General features: G+C 35.5%; 1 protein-coding gene and 1 long non-coding RNA gene across 2 annotated transcripts; both read right to left on the reverse strand.

Annotated features, from left to right (window-relative positions):
- Window positions 1–2019: 2019 nt before the first annotated feature.
- On the reverse strand, window positions 2020–17489 carry LOC143228449 (putative ATP-dependent RNA helicase DHX34). Its single transcript, XM_076459708.1, is given in 6 exon segments — window positions 2020–2344; window positions 3750–4031; window positions 16864–17016; window positions 17019–17108; window positions 17111–17411; window positions 17413–17489. Coding segments are annotated over 6 exon segments (1119 nt in total). The 3' UTR covers window positions 2020–2128.
- Window positions 17490–17519: 30 nt separating this feature from the next.
- On the reverse strand, window positions 17520–21419 carry LOC143228181 (uncharacterized). The gene is made up of 3 exons (XR_013015246.1): window positions 21392–21419; window positions 19097–19194; window positions 17520–17632 (listed from the first exon to the last, which is right to left on the reverse strand). It is a non-coding gene; the product is annotated as an uncharacterized LOC143228181 (long non-coding RNA).
- Window positions 21420–21929: the final 510 nt, after the last annotated feature.

The following is a 21929-nucleotide window of genomic DNA, read 5'->3' on the forward strand; positions in this document are numbered from 1 at the left end:
TAGAAAGTCAGACAAATTTTGAGAGTTTGGGAAATTGTCTATTTTTTGCATGTTATTAGTCCATGTCCTTTTGAACATTATTAAGTAAAAATTATAATAGTGCGTTACTACCATTAGAATAGAAAAGTAGGGTTAAGTGTTATCAACTATCAACAACAAGAAAAAAGAAGACTGGGTGAGTAACTTTATTTATTATTATAAAAGTAACTAAAATGTAAAAACAGTGACCTTTCTGGATTAGTTACTATAAGATTAGATAAAATAAATAATAATATAATAAAAGTGTTTCATGAGGCACCCTTTGCAAGCAGCTTATGGGTAATGTAATTTGATGGCTTAATGTGAACTCCACTTTTCCCAAGTGATTAAATTGCATAAATAGCAGTTAGACATGGATCAAAGGGCAATAAAACAATAACATTTAATTATAACTAGATGAATATTGCTACCAGCTTAAAGCTACTTAGGATAAACAGTTTGATATTACAATATAAAGTCATTCTTAAAAGAATAAACAATGTAACTTAGATTTAATTTGATTTTTTTTTGGGTGGTTATGAGGTCTTCTGTTCAATTGATCAATCCTGTATAGAGATAGACCAGAAAAATAACAAATAAAATATTAAACAAACATTTTAAATGTAATTATGAGGTTTCTGGGATTACACAAACGAAATTTGAGATTTCTGAAACAAAGAAAAGTATTTTAAAATTAAACGACAATCACTGCAAACAGACTATTCAAGGACAATTCTTTATTTTAGTTTATTAAAAATAGTTCAACAGTTTTTTGTATATGAAAGTCTTATAATGTTAACCCTTTTGGGAAGGGGTTGGTATAATACACACTAGTTTTTTCTACACATTTTACACACTATTATTTACACTGTACATTTTGATACAGTACGTGTCCCTTCACAAAATTGAGTAGACTTTAGTAAAGGTTAACGTATTTTGTGTGCAAAAAATCAGATTTTTAACAAAATATTTTTACTAAAGATTTGTTTGTGGAAATATTGAGTCTGTTTCTTTATGAGTCTGAAAACAAAATGATTTCATGTTATGATTAAAAAAAACAACTATTCTTCATCCCAAAAATATCAAATGTTATTTGTGTAATCCCTAAAACTTCCAAATTACATTACAAACATTTGTTTTTAGTAAGACTATATTTATGTTATTATCTCTACTCTAACTATGTGGGGTCTTGTCACTTGAACAATCTCATGACCATCATAAAAAAAATTAAAAAATAAATATAAATTATACTTTATTGTGCAAGAATAACTAAATATCATTACACAAAAATACAAATGTTTAGTCCAATTAGCTTAAGTCTCATAACGTTATATATTTACATTAAAATTTATTATATTCATCTTCCAGTCATGCCTACCTAACATTATATAACTTACCTTTATCGGGTGCACATGCACTCATGTTACATATCCAGTAATATAAAACTGACCTTTAGTCTTCCCCATCTTGGCTGTATTTTAGTGGACTAGTATTTTCTAATATACAGTCACATTTCAATTATTATACAATATATATGTATATAGATTATTACTATTAGAGATATAAATTATTAAATCTGTTTTTCTTAAAACATAGGACAATAAATCAAGAAATAAAGGAAACAATTATCTCTTTTCATTTACGACCTTTGAACCTTTGTTTGTTCTTTATTTCAGTCTCACCCAGGGTGAAATTCTACTGGTATTCAGAGGAACTAAGCATTTACATTTTAGAATTTCAAATTTGGTCTTCAGAAACAAATAACAACTTTAATTTTATTTGTTGGCAGTTCAGTTTGAATAGTGCATGACAGAGTAATGTAATTTTATAAAGTATCATATAACTCCCAGAAATAGAGAGTTTTTTTACTGTCATGCCTGATAGATAGAGCAGCTTGCAGCTAAAAATTTATTTAACTGAAGAAAAACAAACAGAACCATTTATCCTCCATAAGTGATTAGAAAGCTATAATGTTACATTCACCATTAAAATCTCACACACAATAATACAAAGCTGTTTCAAAAGTTGTATATAAAGCTCTACAGTTTCAATGTAATCCTTATTTAGATAAGCCAATTATCACTAAATGCAAACTTCCATCTTGATATTTTTAGTTTTCACCTGCACGTCCTTTCCGTTGTTCTGCACTGGCTCGACTAATACAGAACTCCTGAAGTCTCTGCATGCGATAGGTGGCATCATAACTCATCTCTTTTACTTTCCCAGAATCAACCACAAACCTGACTCCGTCTATAGTGACTGAAGTTTCAGCTATGTTTGTGGATATTATACACTTACGTACACCCTCAGGAGGATAATCAAATACCTAAAAAATAAAAATAAAGGATAATTGCAAGAGAAACTGAATAAAGTTTGCAATTATAAACTGAGGTTAAAAATACTTTGATTTTATGTGGGTTTTTTTAAATATTCATGATGGAAATCTAAAAAAATTATTTTCAGTGAAAGCCAGAATAATTAATTTATTTGCTTTGATTAGTTATTTATAAGTTCTGCAACAAACTACAGATATTATATAACAAATGCTTCTGAACTATCCATCTACAACTTTCATTATAGGAAGCTAATAATTAAACATTTTTATAAAGGTAATATTTGGAGTTTTTCATCATCTCTACTGAGATGCTAAAAACATACATTAATCTATTTGAAATGCCTACACTAAGTTTATACTCAACTGTATTTTTTCTATAACTACTAACTGTTTATACAAGTTTTCAAAGTGTACAAAGACATATTAATAATATAAAATACTTTTAAGCTGGTAATAACTTTTAATAGATTAAAGTTTTAACCATGAACATACATTGTGTAATTGAGATTAAAGTTATGAAACTCTTTAGATATCGTGTGTACCTTGTAGATTAGCTATATGATCAAGGTATGATCAACTTCTTCCTTTGCTGTAATTATTAGTAAAGTGACTGATGTAATTTAAGTTACTTCATGCAGTTTAATAAAAATAATGGCACAGGAAAGCTTGGCAACCTGCACAGAATGAGAGCTAAAGCTTTTCATCTTGTTGAGAATAACACGTTAAGCTTGACATCCTGTTGAAATTGACAAGTAAAATTGGATAGTCCATAGTGAATGAAAAGTAAAGCCTGGTAGTCTGTTTGAAACGAGAGATAAAGTTTGGTATTCTGATGGGATAAACATTAAGCATGATATCCTGTTCAGAATAACAGATAAAATTTGGTATCCTGTTAAGAATAATAGATAAGGCTTGGTACCTATAGAAGATGACTGTTAAAGTCTAAGGAACAGCTGAAAGTGTCAAAGTAACAGCTGCTTCCTCTGCAAAAAAGGTTTTTACTGCAAATGTAAAGGCCCATATGTAGCATAAAATTTAATTATTTTATCAAGTTAGTTTTTTTTTTGCATCCAAAAACAGTTCTTTTTATCAAGTTTTCAATATATGGCCAAAATATTTGAAAATTAATTCATTCATTTAAATTACTTTCTTTACATAGATAACTTTACATCAAGCTTAGATACAAATAATTTCTTACTGTGTATACACATAAGGCTCAGTAATTTTAATTTTATCAAAAAAAAAGAACCTTCGTTTCCCAAATCTGTTCTGCCAGAAAATTACAGAATTTAATAATGTCATCATATACAAGATATATGCTCTTTACCTTATCTTGTTCAGCCAGAAAATTACAGAATTTAATAATGTCATCATACACAAGATATATGCTCTTTACCTTATCTTGTTCAGCCAGTGATAAAGTACTGTGCAAAGGAAGAATTATCCATTTCTGTGTTTGCTCTGCATAAACATTAGCTGCTTCTACAACAGTTGAGATCTCAGACATTCCACTTAGAAATATTAGAAGATCACCTCTCTCTTCAGACGGGTACTTGCTGTCAATTAGTTGCATTATCCGAATATAAGGATTAGGTTCATCCGACCAGTCTGAGTACTGACGTTCTTCTGTTGGTATTGGACGATAAACCACTTCAATTGGAAACAAACGACCAGGAACCTAAAATCAAGTAACATAAATCAGTACAAATCAAAATAATGTAGACTAGTGTCAATTCAGAATTTCATAAGGCATACATAATTGTGTGTGTATTAGTGGCATGGGAAATGTGCTGCTTCCACAAGTACAATTAAATAGAAATCAACTTCTGACATGAAACAGCTTCAATTCCAACCAATATATCAAGAAATATCACATGGACAGAGAAAAGTCCTACAAAAGAATTACGTAATTTAAAAATCTAAGTTCATAAAGACTTACAATATGTAACAGTTATGCATTATCCACATTATTTCTTACTCTCTTACTTACTGGAGCAAAAAAAAGACAAAACAAAGTAATATTTTTCAAGAATATCAAGGTAAAAATGGCAAAGTGCCATGGTTGTGTTCATCTTTCCACCCACACATATGTATGTGTAGTGTATACTTCGTTGTTCCTTCACAAAAAAACATTAACAATACAGCAGTCTACTTCAAAATAAAGTTAACATTCGTGTGAAGATTTGAATGATTAATGAAATTTCTTTATTAATTAATAATCTGGCTCAATAACTGACAACATTCAACTAAACAAGTGTGTCTAATAAATTTCTATAAAGTAAGTTGGCAAATTAAAACATATATAGTGCTACAAACCCAGTATTAATAACTGAAGTGGACAAAGCACATACAGGCAATTTTGTAGCATTGCACTTGACAACAAATACCTATAATAGCATAATTCCAATAATTTTGATTATTGTAAGAATCAAAAATGGTACTTAACAAAAGCCTTAATTCCAATTACTTTGTTATTTTTTGTGACATTAATCAATTCAATCCCATGTGCCCAGTTAAATCTTCTGAACTAAGTATTGTGAAAGAAATATTGACTATAACTTCAAATGTACTACCTGTATGTGTAAGAAACAAGAAAAGCCTTAGTAACATATACAAGTTTCTTGTACAAAGATATCAAATGAATAACAAAAGTATCTATAATCAAGATACATCTACGAAATGACATCAGTCACTATGTAAGTTGATGTTCATGTATAGAATAAAGTTACCCTTCTCCATCATATAATTAGCATATTATATTTGAATAAGCTCTAAAACCTCTGAAATGTATATCCACAATTATTTTTTCAGTATTCCTGTATACTGTATCTGACATTTATTCTCTTCTTCCACAAACTATTTCTGAATGAGCAGTGTAAGGTAAAATGAATAGCTGATAACTTTAATATCAAATACATACTACAGTACTGAACTATATCTTGTTAAAGGTCATGCCTTATGCACTTTGACCCCCACCACTATGGTTAATTGTAATTTTGAATGCTGGACATTCAGAATAGCTGAAGACAGGAACATAGGAGCAATAAACTTTGACTGCTTGTTTTATTGTTAAACACATGGATACACAATGAATTATTTATGCTCTATCTACCATAGATTTCAAAATCCATTTTTTTAGCAGTAAAAGTAACTAAAAACATTTTGTAAGTGCAAAGTGATGTAGAGATGCCAGTGCCAAAAGGAATATAAACAATAATACAGTAATGATACAGCTATACATAGACTACCTCTACTTGACATTCATTATTAAAATTTAATGTTTCACAGATGGCAGGAGCTCCACTGGAGCATACCTGTGAGAGACTGTACATCATCCAGGGTACACTTTTCATCCAGTCTGAGAGGAAGGAAGGGAGCAAACAATCCCCTTGTGTTGTGGATATGGGCAGTATAAAAACATGGTCATGTGAGTGTTTGCACACGAGAGGTCAGAAAGCCAATATGTGTAGTATGGTTGGGGCATAAAAAGACCATACAGAGTACTCAACTCTATCATCACCAAGAATGGGTAATACATACATAATGGGTAAACTTTGGTCCAAAATCAGGTGGTGTCTCATACATGGTATGAGAAAGATCCTACCAAGTACAAATATGAAGTTTTATCTTGGTTGATCTTACAGCAACCCAACACCAGACTGCCTGGGAACTAACATGTGGGTGGCAGTTGGATGGGTAATGCTGGCATGTTACAGAGTATAATAATTAAGTGGGGTGATCTGAACTACACTGACATGATCAACACTATCTCTCTTTAACCAACTGGCCCCATCTGTTCATCTCCCAGCTATTGGGTCCTAATCAATGAAGGTTCTCTATTGCCCACCACATCAGCATCTAGAAACTGATAAGTGCTAAGGGTTTTCCTTGCACCACTCAAAGAAAAACAAGGGAGGAATATGCAGTGGATAAACCAATAGAAAATGTTAGGATTCCTACCAGACACCTTTGGAAAGAACTTTACTGAAGACAATGCAACAGGTGATAACATAAACCTATTTTTAAAAAGCTAGCAAGTAAACCAAGGAAGCAGGCAGAACAACCCTGGTGCTGGTTTTTTTTATGAAAGTCCATGGAGTAGATATGGTCTGGATAAGACATTAGAAAGATATCAAAATATGCAATGACGTTACCTCAAGTGGTCTTGTAAAACATCCCATCTCAACTGTAAGCATATATATAAAGCCAGGGCAGATGGAATGAGCTCCTTCCATTATCCTGTCTCATTACAGAATTCTAGGAATTAAAGTGTCCCTGGAGAGTACCACTAGTCACCAGGCAAGATCCTGAAAGAAAATGCTATAAACCAAAGAGGAATGTCTAATGATGGTAGGTATATTATAGGATGGCTAACAGAGGCAGGCAGTGACACCCAGGAGACAAGACAGCCAAATGGCAAAAGAGAGTGGGCAATGATGTTATGTGAGGAAGTATGCATGCCAGCATGAATCATCTTGTCCAGCAGCAGCAGGTAATGTGAGAAGTACAAGTCTCATGGGGTAGAATGCTGACCATTTACAAGCAACAACCTCTAAAGGGAAGACCAAACAAAGAATGTGGGAGACTGTACCAAAATAAGCAGGAGATTTGTCTCTCAAAACAAAGGAATCCCATGAAATGAAGATTGGAAGGCTTTAATCCTGAAAGTGAAAGATAAGAGCACGTAGCAAGAAACAGCATAAATGGGGCAGAAATGTCTGTCAGTCATAATAAGCTAGAAGAATACAATACAAAAAAAAAAGACACGAGAACAGTGGAGATCAATTTACCAAGCAACTATAAACCAAAGAAGGAGAGATCAGAAATGAGAAAGAATAATAAGAGGTTGATGACAAATGTACAGGATGAGTCACCAGCATAAGAAGGAGGATAATGGTAAGCACAAGCAAGAAGAGAAAAGAATGTCTGAAGTGATGGCAGCAGAGGTTGCACATTGCCAATGGCTAGGATGGGCAAGGGCTCGAATGTGCACAATGACACTGAAAACCCAGTAGGGCATGGGAACAGGGTAATGTGTGTATGGATAAGGAAGGATCTGAAGATGATGGAGAAAAAGGGGAAGAAACACCTTGCAGTAACAAGTAGCCAAATAGTGAAGATAAGGCAGTCCAATAATTGGCAGGTGTAGAGATGGCTAAATCTTGTAGAACAGCCTGACAGAAGAAAGATTAGGAGAAAAATGGTGACAAATGTCCCACCCTCCCATGTGTAGAAAAATCACACAGAATGATGCCCTGAAAGGGAAAAAATATCAGATGGTAAAGTCAGGTTTCTGTGGGTAGAACATGGCAGTAGAAAGACAAGATCCAGTAGAAGTAATAAAGTGTAGAATGAAAATGGGAGGAAAGGGTTGAGTTCACAGATGGCAGAGAATCAAAGCCAGCCAGAGAGTACCACCACAATCAAATGACTAGGAGAATCCTTAGTCAATACCAGTACCCAAAGTAAAGAAGTGGGTGAGCATTATGGTAAGTAAAATACCAAATGATTAGAATGCAGCAACAGCCAGGAATGAAAGATGAAGAACAGATGATCAGAAAAGAGAAAACATGGAAGTGAGAGGGTTGATTAGGAAATGATGAGAATAACATCCAAAAGGAACCCCAGTGAAGAAAGTGGGAGAATATACAAACTGCAGGCAGATCACAGTCTGGTTAAAAGAGGTGGATTGCAACTTGGTACATGGCATGCAAGAGGACTAACCCATTACCAACTGGCCCAATTTAGGAAAAACCAAGGATCAGAAGGAATGAAACTAACTTAATGATCCAAATACAGTGCTATACCCAACAGTGCACCAAAAGCTCAAGCACATGGATATGAAAAAGAGGGCTCACCTTGGGTCCATGCATCAGATGAAAAAAAGATGTTCAGAAATTTTCCTCAATGAGAGGGGGAAGACATAGGTAAAGCACTGTAGGTTGAGACTGGGTGGACAAGAACAGTCCAGTCACCCACACAAATATTAGAATAAAGGATGGAACATGAGAGCAACTGATGTCAAAGAATCCTGTGAGACTGACCAAGCATAGATCAACTGAGGAGGTTCATATGCACATAAGCCAAAGGGATAAGCACTCCCCATGAAGTAATGGTCACCAAACACAAAAACTACATAAGCATAACGCTACTGACAGAAAAGTCCAATGCTCACAGGCAAGTGGGAGAAGGCTGATCCCACCTGAGAATGAGTTTTAAACCACACAATCAGGGAATAAAATATTGATTTGAAGTGAAGAACTGTGAGAAGTGGGGACGAACACACCTTGAAGAGATGTTAGACATATATGGGAATGGAAAGAAAAGAAAAAAAGAAAGAATTGAAATGAGAAGAGTAACAGAAAGTCCATGGGTAAAAAGTATAAAAACTACTGAGTGGACTGAAAGGGTAACCACAGGAGCTCAAACTGTGAGAGCAGGCAACCATAAAACCTGATAATGAAGGAAACTTCACCGAACAATCTCAACAGGACTGATACTGGGTTTAAGACTAAGTTTGGAATAAAAAAGACAGGAAACTGAGGACAAAAAAGATGTACAAATAGTGGGACGGTATAGTTGGGGACAATGTGGAAACAAATTATAAGATCAAAGATTGACAATGGGAGGCCTTAGTCCTTGAGTTAATCAAATCAGGAATAACTCCATGCTTTAGAACAAAGAATGGGACCAGGCAAAGAGTTCAAAGAATGAAAAACAGAAGTCAAACTAGGGACAGCAGAGCATCCCACCCAACATTCTCCAGTAACTAGAAAGAGAGTAAACAGAAAAGATACAAAGAAAATGGCCACAGTAGAAAGAGAAGGCAACAAGAATCACCCACAAAATGCTCTGGAGTGCAGTGGAGAGCCTCAAACTTGAGGTGCAGAGATGAGAGATAAAGAAGAGTTATAAAACAGATTATGAAAAATTGATGTCAAAAGTCCCCCTTCCAAAAAAAAAGGACAAAAGAAGTAGCAAACATGAGAATCTCAAAAAGAGATTCAGAATAACTGAAATAAAATAAAAATTAAACAGATGAGAAGGGAGAAGCTTAATGTTGTCCCAAAAACAGAAGTAGTCTAGAAAATGGTAAATGATATGACTTAGAGTTAAGATTTAGTATAGAACAAACAAAAGAATATAACATAGGGAAAAAAAAGTCAATGCTAGATGCTTGATAAATTGATTGATTGATTCAGCGCTTTTATGGCACAAAGCAGCTAGGCTATCTGTAACCAAACGTCCGTAAAAAAAGGTAAAACAAATTAAATGTAGTAAAATACAGAAATGGAAATGAAAGTGAAACAAAACATCATTGAAAAAACAGAAAAAGCATAAAACCAAAGTTGACACCTAGTTTACAATGTTAAGAGAGAAAGCAGAGGATAAGAAGTTGTAAGGTATTTACTCTAGCAAATGGTAATGATCATAACCCACCAGGAAGACTAACAGGTAAGTACAAGAACCACCATCAGTCACCAGAAGTTGGCCTTTCCAGTCCTGGTTCTGGGTTATGTGTCATAGCAGCCATTTTCAAAATGTATAATAATAGAAGTTTTAAAAGACATATAGCAAAATTGTAATAATGAGTAGCCAAATGTCCAGTAAAAGGTAAAAAAAGTAAAGTAAATGTAGTAAAATTTGTAAAAGTAAATGAAGGTAAAATGAAACAGCAATTAAAAAACAGAAAATTGCATAAAACTGATGTTGACATCCAGTCTACAAAGTTGTAAAGGACTTCCTGTAGCAGAATGGTAATGATCATAACTGCATGAGGAAGACTAACAGGCAAGTACCAGAACCACCGTCCAGTCACCTGAAGTTGGTCTTTCCAGTCCTGGTTCCAGGTTATGTGTCATTATTATTGTCAGTACCAAAGGGTAAAGTAATAAAAGTTTAAAAGACATGCAGCAAAATTGGAATAACAACCTCGCCAGGACGACTAATGGGTAGTTCAAACAGCAGCGTTAGTCAGCTGAAGTTGCTTTCCAGTCCTGGTGTCGAAGTTATGTAATGTTCTGGCCATTTTCCAATTGCAAATTGAACGAGAGAGATTGAAACTTTGAAAAGGGAACCACGATTAAAAAGTGTAATGAATAAATATCCAACACTTAAATGAGATTAAAACATTAATGGCCATTAAAAAACTAAAAATGTTATCAAGGTGGACAGTGTCACCATCACCAATAACACTCTCTAATGTTACAGACATAATGGGACAGAACATGTTTAAAATAGTGCCATCGTTGAGAGTTGTAACGATGGCAAGAAAGTAAAATGTGGCTTATAGTGATTTGAGTGTTAAACAAACTACACACTGGTGCAACAGTTCCAGATAAACTGGAAAGCGAGAGATAAAGAACTGGCAAACCAATGCATAGTCTAGATTAGAACAAGTTCCTCACTTCAGAACCTTACTGGAGCTAGATGGCCAAAGCCCAATATAGGGTTTTATTTGAAAAGTTATTTGTATCTTGCTCACCAGTGGACTGCCAGCTGGCATGGAGAAGAGCCTTGAATACAGGACCATAGTCCATGTACAGAATAGGCACAGTGGTGATAGTGCCAGAGCGAATAGATTTAGCTGCCATGTCTGCAAGCTCGTTCCATAAATACCAACATGGCCTGGTATCCAGAAAAACTGGATTGAAGTAGATGTTAATGAGAAATGGGCCAGTCAGTTTTGAATATCAGTGAGAACAGGGGTGTGAGCCAACGTAGTCGATTCTAGGACCAGTATAGAACTAAGCAAGTCAGTATAAATAGTACAGTTGGAGTACTGCTCAGCTTCAATATGATCCAGGGCAAGAGATATGGCATACAGTTCAGCAGTGAACACAGAAGCTGTAGAGGGGATTCTGCGCACAAGCACCAAACCATAGCAGAGCCCACTGAATTACCCGATTTGGAACCATCTGTATAAATTGGAACGGAATGATTGTTTGAAAGATATTCATTGAATAAAAGACGGTACTTCCAATCTTGAGTATCTGCCTCTTTCAGATGACTGAAAGAAAGGTCACATTTGGGGGGCTATAATAAGCCATGGTGGGATGGGCTGACCTGTGGATTCTGCAATGTTATCCAAGGACAGACCCAATTCATCCAATTAGCCTGGATGCAAGGCCAAAAGGAGCAATGGCAGATCGTCTGTTCTGAAAAGTACTGCCCACCGAGGAAGAAAAAAACACATTTCCAGGTGGGATGCTTTGGTAAGGAATGAAGTTTCAAGTATATTGTAAAGATAGTTGCAAGAAAGCGGCAAAGGTGTAGAGAAGGTTCATGAGATTCAATGTATATATTTTAAACTGGAGAGGTGCAGAAAGCCCCAGTGCAGAGTCGAAGTCCTTGGTGTTAAATGGGGTCCAGCATCTTTAAGGCTGAGAGTCTGGCAGAGCCATAGACCATTGATCCATAGTTGAGTTTTGATCGAATAAGAGCACGATATGCCTTTAACATAGAACAGCGATCTGCTCCCCAACTGGCAGTAAAGAGACATGGAGGATGTTCAGTGCTTTTGTGCATTTGACCCGTAGCTGTTTTAAGTGTGGTATAAAGGTCAGCTTACGGGTCAGAGATAAGCCCCAAGAACTTGGTCTCAGGGACCACTGGCAGCAAACATCACTGATATGAAGTTCAGGATCAGAGTGAATACCCGTTGGTGGCAAAATGCATGCAAATGGTTTTAGAAGAGAGAAAATTAAAACCATTTGCTATAGTTCACTTCAGGTACACAATTGAGGGCAGTTTCTAGTTGCCGCTCAATATATATCTCATGTTCGAGCGACTGACATGAGATGTGAAAGTCGTCGACATACAGCCCATTCGCAACAGTGAGAGGGAGTTGTTCAGTGATGGCATTTATCTTTATACTGAAAAGTGTGACACTCAAAACAGCCCTGAGGGACTCCAAGTTCCTGTACAAAGAGCACGGAAAGTGTCGAACCCACAAGAACTTGGAATCTCCTGTCCAGTAAAAATTGTTTAATAAAATGGGTAAATGGCCACGTAACCCATATGTATGGAGGTCTCAAAATGCCAAACCTCCATGTTGTGTCATAAACCTTCTCAATGTCAAAGAATATTGATACAAGATGTTGGCATTTGAGAAAGCTCTCTGATTGATGTTTCAAGTCGAGGTAGGTGGTCCGTGGTGGAGTGCTGTCGTCAGAACCCACACTGGGTGAGAGGAAGTTGTTTGATTTGAGGAACCAAACAAGACGAGCATTAACCAAGGTTAATCCTTTTCTAAGGTCTTACAGGAGACAGCTTCGTCAAAACAATTGGACGGTACTTTGAAGGGAATCTTGGGATCTTTCCCTGGCTTAGAGAAAGGTAAAATAATAGCCTGGCACCAGGCATCAGGAAAAACATTCTCCTACCAGATCCAGATGATTGAAAACAATTAGAAGGACATCAAGAGAAGCAGGAGATAGATGGTGCAGCATGTCATAGTATACATCATCAGGTCCAACAGATGTACTGACAGACTGATGAAGGACCATTTTCAGTTCCACCAATGTAAAGAGACAATTATAGTCAAAGAGACAGTCAGTCTGAAAGAGGAAAGACACTCTGCCCAAGTCTTGATGGCCAAGAAAGTAGAGGAACAAGCAGAAGTGCTAGATACCGGCAAAAGCTTTCACCTGAGGTATCAGCGATGCTCTGGACATCAACCACCTCCTGACCATCAGAGAGTTGGATTGAGAGGGGACAGAATTGTAGTGCCCAGTGACCTTTCAAATCCTGTCCCATATGACCTTGAAACTGGTGGTAGAAGATATGCTGGTTGTGAACTGAATCCAAGATTCCTTCTGGCTTTGACATCTTACCTACCTTGCATGTGCACGGGCCCATTGGAAGCGGCGTGAATAGATGGTGTAGGATATCTACGTGAAAATATCCCAGGCCCGTTTTAAGCCTTCTGTGCTAGAGTGGCAAGCAGGATTCCACCACGGACGAGGATATCATGGAAGCGGTGCCGAGGTTTTAGGAATACACTGAGCAGCTGCTTGTATAATACAGCCAGTTACCGCTGCTTTGCAGTGCGTCTATTGATGGCTGATTCACGATGGCAGGATCAAGTTCTGTGAGCAGCAGTGAAAGTGGACCAATCTGCCTGATCCAGCTTCCACCAGGTCACGCGGGTAAGGTAGCATTGACCCGCTGCCAGTCTCTCTCAAAGGATCGAAAAAATGATCACTACCAGGTGGATTACTGTCAACCCTCCATAAAAAATGGGAGAATAATGAAGGGGAACAAACTGAGAGATCAATAGCGATAAAGGACTGACTAGGTGCATGAAAATAAGTGGAAGAACCAGTGAAGAAAAGAGAAAGATTGTGATCAGAGAGCATAGGCTCTACAGAGCGACGCTTCCCATCAAATAACAGCACTTCCCAGAGGGGATGATGTCCATTAAAGTCCCCAGGTGTAGAAAGGGAGACAACAACTGTTCAACGAGGAGCATCAAGGTCTGATTGATCATATGTCTCTCCAGGAGACAGGTAGAGAACAAACAGTGATGGTATGACCCAAGGAAACAGCGGATGGCTACAGCCTCCAAGGGTGTGTTGAGTGACAAAGACAGGGTGGGCACATGCTGATCAACCAATAGCGCCACCCTCCATCCACTCATCCATCACACAGCCTGTCATTTCTGTACAGAGAAAAATGCAGAATGGTGACTGTATCAGCAGGTTTTAGAAATGTTTCTTGTAAGGAAAGACATACAGGATGGTAGGAAGCAATCAATGTTTTGATATCATCCAGATGAGAACATAAACCTCAACAATTCCATTATATCAAGGTAGCCATTCTTAATGGCGGGTGAGACGAAGTGGCTGGAGAACCCTTCTGTTTTTTGACTACATCTTTTTTTTCCTTTCTGTCCTTAGTCGGAGGAGGTCTATCAACCCGATTGGGCGGGTCTTTGTTATTGGAAGGGGATTCCAGTGACTGAGGATGCAAACAAATGATTGTTTTGCCTCTTGGGGTGGGAGAAAAAAAGATGTATCAGAAGAAATGCCTGTATTTGAAACTGAAGGATGTGGAACTTGAGGTTTGTTGGAATGTATGGGAGGAACAGAGATGGGTGAGGAAGTTGATTCATCAACCTTTTACCATGGAGGTCAAAAGGCTTTTCATTTGTTTTGAAAACGATTCTCTTGGAGGCACAGAGAGATCTGTCTCTGCCTCCCACTGTAGTTATGGAACAAGTGCAGCAGCATATGTCCCGAATGGAATGGCGGGCAGCAATTTCCGAGCATCAGGATAACTAATGTTACTGAGTCATTTTCAAGCAGCTGCACCTCTTTTCCTCCAGCCATTTTGGGCAAGAATGAAAGTAGGAAGGGAAGAACCATTGCAGTTCACGCAATGTGGGTCCATGTCACATGCATAGGCATCGTGGTCCTTACCACCATTAGCGAGCACATGTCAGAGAACCACGACATGATGTCTTTGAGTGGCCAAACCTCTGACATTGGAAGCATAGCCATACCCTGCAAATTAGATAACCTGCCTTGATGGTGGCAGGTGCACATGATGTAAATGTCAAAATGAGGGGTATTTGTTGGCAGTGTAACTCCATCTTTGCGGTGGAGATCGCCCCACTGCAGAAACTCCTTGAGTGGAGAGACCAGCGATAATCTCTGACACGGAAACGTTCTTCAAATCCCTCTCAACAATAACTCCTCGTGATGAATTCAGGTAGCATTGAGGAGTAACCTCAATAGGTATAGCCCGAATTGCCGTTGAATTCGAGGAGTTCTCTGCTGGGTTGTGGATGTTTCAACTAATATGTCTCCAGATCAAAGCTTCTTTACTGACTTTGGAGAGCCAGCAAGACCCTCTAGTCCCTTCTGAATAAACAAGAGGGACATTTGCCCCAAAGGTTTTTCTGAAAGAGAGTGTAATATAAGAAAATGAGATACGTGTGTTACAGATGCTGAAGATTGCTGCTCAGAGTCTTCAAGACGCGTGGTGGCTTACCTATTGACTGTTTTTTTCACTATTTTATTTAAATTTTTTTGAAGGAGGATCTATAGGAAAAAAAGAAAATTTCGGTACCCACTGACTCCACCCACCATGGAGCCCTACAAGGGGACACACTACAATGTCATGCAAAGGACAATGCAGCAAGCATGGGGTTTTGTGAGCACTATACCCAAACACCAGCATCAGGCACAATGTCCACAACACTGGAACTTGGCTGACTTAAGTGGGACCCAGACCAGCCGATTAACCAGGGGGTCACCCAAAGGCTGCCCGTCTACAGGACTTCAAGGTCAAAGTGGTGTGTTAGGGTTGGACCCTCAACCACCAGAATCGTCTCCTCCCCTTCATGGGTGCCTTGCTGTAAAAACCGCGTGGGTGGATGTTTAGATCAGAGAGAAGGTAACCAGACAGAACAGAACCTTCCGTGGGAGGTCCCTTCAGCACGCGTGCAGGAATCCACACCGAGGGGCTTGATAAATAAAGACTGAAGAATGCAAGAAAGTTTAAGGCTCTTCTCGACAGGGAAAGATATTTCTAAAATATTAACAGATGAAGGAATGTGGCTGGAGTACCTGACAGCCTAAGGGAACTCACTCTCGCATCCACAATGTACATCACATCATCCCCAGGGCATGTACCTCATAAAGCTATCATTACAAAACCTATGTGGGTGGTGTCGGTCACTCATACTTGCAGAAAGCACACGAAGTTGTGTTCATAGTTTGAAGAAAAAAAGAAGAAATAAAGTTCCCTCAACATCACAAGTATCACTGACAAAGAAAATATACCAGATGAGTTTAGTGCTAAGGAATAGAATGAAGGTGACAAGGGCAAAAAACATGGGGGAGTCAGTGGAAGGGGAAGTTGGGTCACCCTCCCTATTGGTGGAAGGCTTTTGCTGCATAATAACAACATTATGCATAGCACAAATTAATAGAAATCTCATAAATTCAGAGTCAGATACTTCTGTCAATTTTATTTCTTCTCCAGTTTTCTTGTTGGAAATCTTCTTGATGTTATGGATACAATGCTCTAAAATTCATTTTCTCTGTCATTATGAGTTACTTCTTTTACAGCTAGTGGAGCAGAGGGTTCTTGCTTTTACAGTCCCTATACATGCATAAAAAATCGAATAAAGTAAACTCAGATCAATAGGGTGTGACCAAGTTATGTAGCGTCTATTTTAATTTCCACACAAGAAATATTTCTAAAGGACATACTAAACTTGGCTGTGTGTTCAAGGAGGAAAAAGGGTAACTTTCCAATTTTTTATAGTCACTACAGATGTATTTTAACAACATAATGAGGTGTGCCAGAGTTACTGTTTGCTATAAAGGATTGTTATTATATTATATTCAATATATAAATATTTTATCAAGGTAGACACTACCAAATTCCAAAAGAATCAAAGAGCAAGAAAAGAAACACTGAAAATCTACAAAACACATTAATTTCATACATACAGTATTCTTAATAACAGTACATAATAAAATATTGCATACACCTACCTGTATCACTGGACAGTTACCAAAATATTCAGTGTAAAGTTGGATATTGATTGTTGCTGACATCAGTATAACCTTTAAGTTGGGACGTTGAATCATCAGACACTTCACTACTCCCAGAAGGAAGTCACAAGATAAGTGCAGCTGGTGGTACTTCATCTTAAAATAATAACATCATGGGATGATAACAAAGGATCTGAGGCAACTTGTCGGAGGAGCAACCCTTCAGTTAAAAACAGAGCGAATTCTAGTGTGTTTGTGTCTTGCTTTTCACAAACCGAATTTGATAAGCAACCTCAGAGCCATATTCATTAAGTGTTTCATAAGCAACTCGTTTGCAGAGAGAAATACAGGCAATCCTTCGTGGTTGTGTGCAAACTATCTTTTGGAAACCAGCAGCTAATAGGTACTGAGGAACTTGAGTAGACTTTCCACAACCAGTATCTCCTGCCACAACTATAATCTGATGAGATTTTACACCATCAACAATATCTTGAGCATATTTGGAAATTGGTAAGTTGGCTTGTGCTTCTCTGAGTTTTCTCAGCTTTAAAATTTCTGTTTTGCAGGAAATTAATATAAAGAAGGAGTATTTGTTGGAATTCAATTACATCAGTTTCTGTTAACATGTCTGTTTCATCCTCTTCCTTAAAATATGTCCCTCGACACATCAGCTCTCTTACATCATCTGTTTTCAAACTAAAATTTATCTTGTGGTGCTTACTGTGGAAGTTTGGAACCCCAATTGAACTCTCACCTGATTGTTTAGAAACTAAATAATGACAAAGGTATAAATATTAGATTTTAATGAAAAATTAGAACACTTAATTGTTATACCATAATTTATCATTTTTCTATAAATGGCAAAAGAAATATTTAATCTATTAAAATAAGTTTAAATAATACTAAGTACATTTATGAGTAATTTGTTCATACTTCAAAACAATGTTTAAAATTTTAAGCATCAAGCTAGTAACTGTCAAATCAAATTAATGGTGATAACAAAATAAAGATAATTCTAAATATTTAAGTTACACTATCAAATTAAAACAGAAACGTTTTCACCAATATAAATAACAGTAACAGTAAACTGTGAAAAAGCAGTTGTTTTTCAAACTTTTCAAAAAACAACAGATTTCCAGTAAGTATATCAACTCAGTTAACTTTTACTGAAACTAAAAGAATGTCAATATAAAGTTTCAAGATTCTAATATTTATCAATACACAGAAACATCAAAACCACATTATATCTGCTTTCTTTTCTTTGATGTTTGTGGAGCGATCTATTCAGACACAATAATTCAATCTGAGAATTCAGTCTGTTTATGACAAGTCCCTCCAGAAAATGCATGCAGATTTCTTTTAATGGTTGAGAAGGTGGCACTTAAAACAATTTTTTAAAATAATTCACCTGTTGAACTGCTTTAATGACAGCACCCATTTTAATGCATCTTGATGGTATACAAAGTATCTGCATGTCAATATTATCTTTAATAATATTTTCCAAACATCACATGAAAATTGAAGATGCTCAAATATAATTGATTTCGGTACACACAATCAGGTACATATAATCAGAGATTTCTTATGTCTTATAAATTACACACAATCAGTGTTTTAGAATATGAGAAAAATCTATAAGTATTTTTTTTCCTGAGCCTTAAATTCATTCACTCTAATATCCATTCAAATATATTAATTTTTTATGAAGTATTTTTATCAATAGTATTTATTGATACTTTCAGAACTTAAGGTATTTTACATTGTAGCTAATAAGCTTCATTCATGAACAAGTCAAATATAGAAGATGTTAACACAAGAAAAACATGCCAAAAAAGGGAATAATAATGAAACAAAAATAAGAATTTCATAACAATGAATATCCTAAAAAGAAGTTGAATGATATGCAATAGAGAAATCATCAGATTAGATCTGACAAGATGACCAGGAAAACATGAGGTAAAATATGCTGTTAATCACACAAGCACTCTTCCTAGGTATTAAGTCCTGTTAATTAAAACTCATTCACTAGTAATACATACAGAAGTTTCTAATTTACCTTAACCATGTACAAAGGTAAATTTTAACTTTGATACCACATTTTTCAATTCATAGACAACAGAAATACAAATGTAAATTGCTTAAAAACATTCACATATCAAAATTACCTTTTGCACTAATTTTCTTTAATAAAATATAATGAAGTCTAGGATCACCTATTTGAGGTCAAACTCACCCACTAAAACTGAACTACTTTTTGCAGTTTTACCCTTTATTTGCATAGCTTGATATTTTCGAAGAAAAATCCAAAAATCATCATATGTCGTGGAGCCTCTAGTATCAAAATAATACAAATAAATATATTATAGATTTTAATTACTTAAAATAAGTTAAACATACAACTAGCCTTCAAAATAACACTGACATTCTAACAACCACAATACAATAGACAAAGTTCTCAATGAAACAATTAGATAACTAGGTACATATCTTTTTTCATTTCTATTAATAAATCATATTGTGTATCTTTAACAAATGAAGATGTCAAAATGATTCAAACTCAAACCCAGGACCCTCTGTTTATATGAATGATTTGTGACTAGAATTTTACATTATATACCACGGAAAACATAAGCAGTGTTGAATTCAGGTGATGTACAAGGGGATTCTCCTAGCCAATCTCCTCCCTGAGTACAGTATTTTCAATTTTGTCAAATTTTAATATTAATTCATCCTCCCTTCCCAGTGAAAATGTCTGGATTCAACACTGAAACACAAGGCTTTAGTTGCAGTTTGAAAACTTTAACCCTGGAGATTAATTCTCTTAGAATGGACTCAGTCCAAAGGACCAAACTCATAACCTTTTTGTGCTTGCTATAGGTTTCAAGCTATAACTTTTAATACAGGAAGTATATCTTCACAAAAATTTACAGATTATCAGCAAACATTACAAGGTTATAATATACAAAATATCAGATTTTTAGTAAGTTCTAAATAATTATTTGTCTCTGCATTATTTTATTTTTAATATTGACTATCCAACATGCAAAGTAATCTTAACTTTAAGATTAAATTACTGTTATGTACCAGACAATTAAAAATTTCACATGCAAAATCATTATAACATCATAATAATCTCCAGTTACCAAACTTATAAAAAAAAAATTATATTTGATCTTTTATTTTCATTACTGTATGTATTTGACAAACCTTGTACACAACTTAAAAAATTAAGAAATAGATACAAGGTACACTTTTTAATCCCAGAATGACTACAAATTGTAACAATATACCACAAATGTTTAGTCTAAATACTTTTAAATCTCATAGCATTATAGAACTGCATATATTTATTTTATTGGTCTTTCAGCTGTCAAACTAACTTTACTAAACTAGTACAATAGTATGAAACCAACCTTTTGACGGTGACCTGTCTTTGACTTGTTCTGGTGAACCAATATTTTGTAAAATATTTACAAGCACTTAAATTCTCAGTTATTTTTCTTAAAATATAGAAACAGTTAATAAAGAAATATAGAAAACAATGATTCTTTCTACTTAAAAAACTTTAGACTCATATGCCCACTTACCCTAATTTGCTAACCCTTGTCAAATTTCACACATACAGGATACAAAAAAATATCTTTTTCAGGTTTTAGATATGCATCTTGAAATAACCAACAATTACAAGCTCCATTAACATTGCAGAATTCTACTGTAATTTATCAGGCTTTACCAACCAAACCATACTTGATCAAAAAAAAAATAGAGTTTTCAGACAACATTTTCACTGACAACTTCCCTTTGACAATTAAAAAAAAAAACAATTGTCCCACCTTCTAAAGACTGAGAAATCACCATGGTGACTTTTGAGCTTTTGAATGATTATTTACATTATAGACAGAAGTAACGTATGCAAGCATTTCCAAAATGGTAAGAAAAGGGCAAGGCCTCTGTTTGATTCACTCAAGGTAGCAATATCTCAACAAATAAAAAATAATAGGATGTCCTCATTTTATATTCTATCTTGTCAATATCACATTGAGTTTCTAGTTCGTGAGAACTACAGACTTTGTATTTGGACATCACAAACATACAATTTGAACCAAAGCTGCATTTAAAATACTGTGTGACACACAAAAATTTATATTTAGGAATTTTGATTTAAAATAAGAAATTAACAAATGTATATTACTAAAATTTGAATTATAATCTAAAATGTGATACTAAAGTAATTAGCATAATATCTAAAAATAACAGATCCATAAAATTTTGAATTTAAGTCTTAAAAACATGATGACATGTTTCTATGACCACTGACCACAGCCAGAGGGTTAAAAAAAAAGGAACTTTGAAGGCTGATTATATGTAATAAATATCTGTTGATTTAATCTAATATCAACTAGTTTTTAACACAATCTAACATTAACATCAAGAATACATACCACAAAATTTGTTCTGAGTCATTAACATACAAGATGTTATCACATATATCAAACTTGTTTTGAGAAAACAAATGATTTTTATATACCTTTTGATGGTGTCTTTATCCCCAAAAAAAACATTTTATTTAATACTAGTACTCATGCTTCCTCAAAATCTACTGGCTCATTCTGCTCTAAATATTTACTGCTGGTGTGGCCATCTCTATGGATTTTCTTTTTCTCCATCTACCAAATCTTCACTCGTGATTCTTCTTGAAAGCTTCTCTTCCTACATTCACCAGCCTCCATATTACTAGTTCTTGAAGAATTAGCTTCTTCTTTAGCCTTGTTTTATCTTGAATACACCTTCCAGAACCTTCCATATCCTGTGTTTCTGTCTTATAAAGACTTGAGCCATGTTTAGATTTGCTTCTAACTTTTGTTTCTGTATCACTTAATATGACTTTATGACTAGAATGCTTTTTTGTGTCTTACCCATTTTATGATCTAGAAAATAAACACAAAATAGGCTAATTCTATGACACATATTTTAGCATACATTCTTAGATCTGACACTCTAAAGACTATATACAAGCTAAAATAAATGTTGAACATTTAAAACACAAAACACCAATAATAACATTT

This window comes from Tachypleus tridentatus, chromosome 10, assembly GCF_004210375.1.
Source record: "Tachypleus tridentatus isolate NWPU-2018 chromosome 10, ASM421037v1, whole genome shotgun sequence".
NCBI classification, from domain to species: Eukaryota; Metazoa; Arthropoda; class Merostomata; order Xiphosura; family Limulidae; genus Tachypleus; species Tachypleus tridentatus.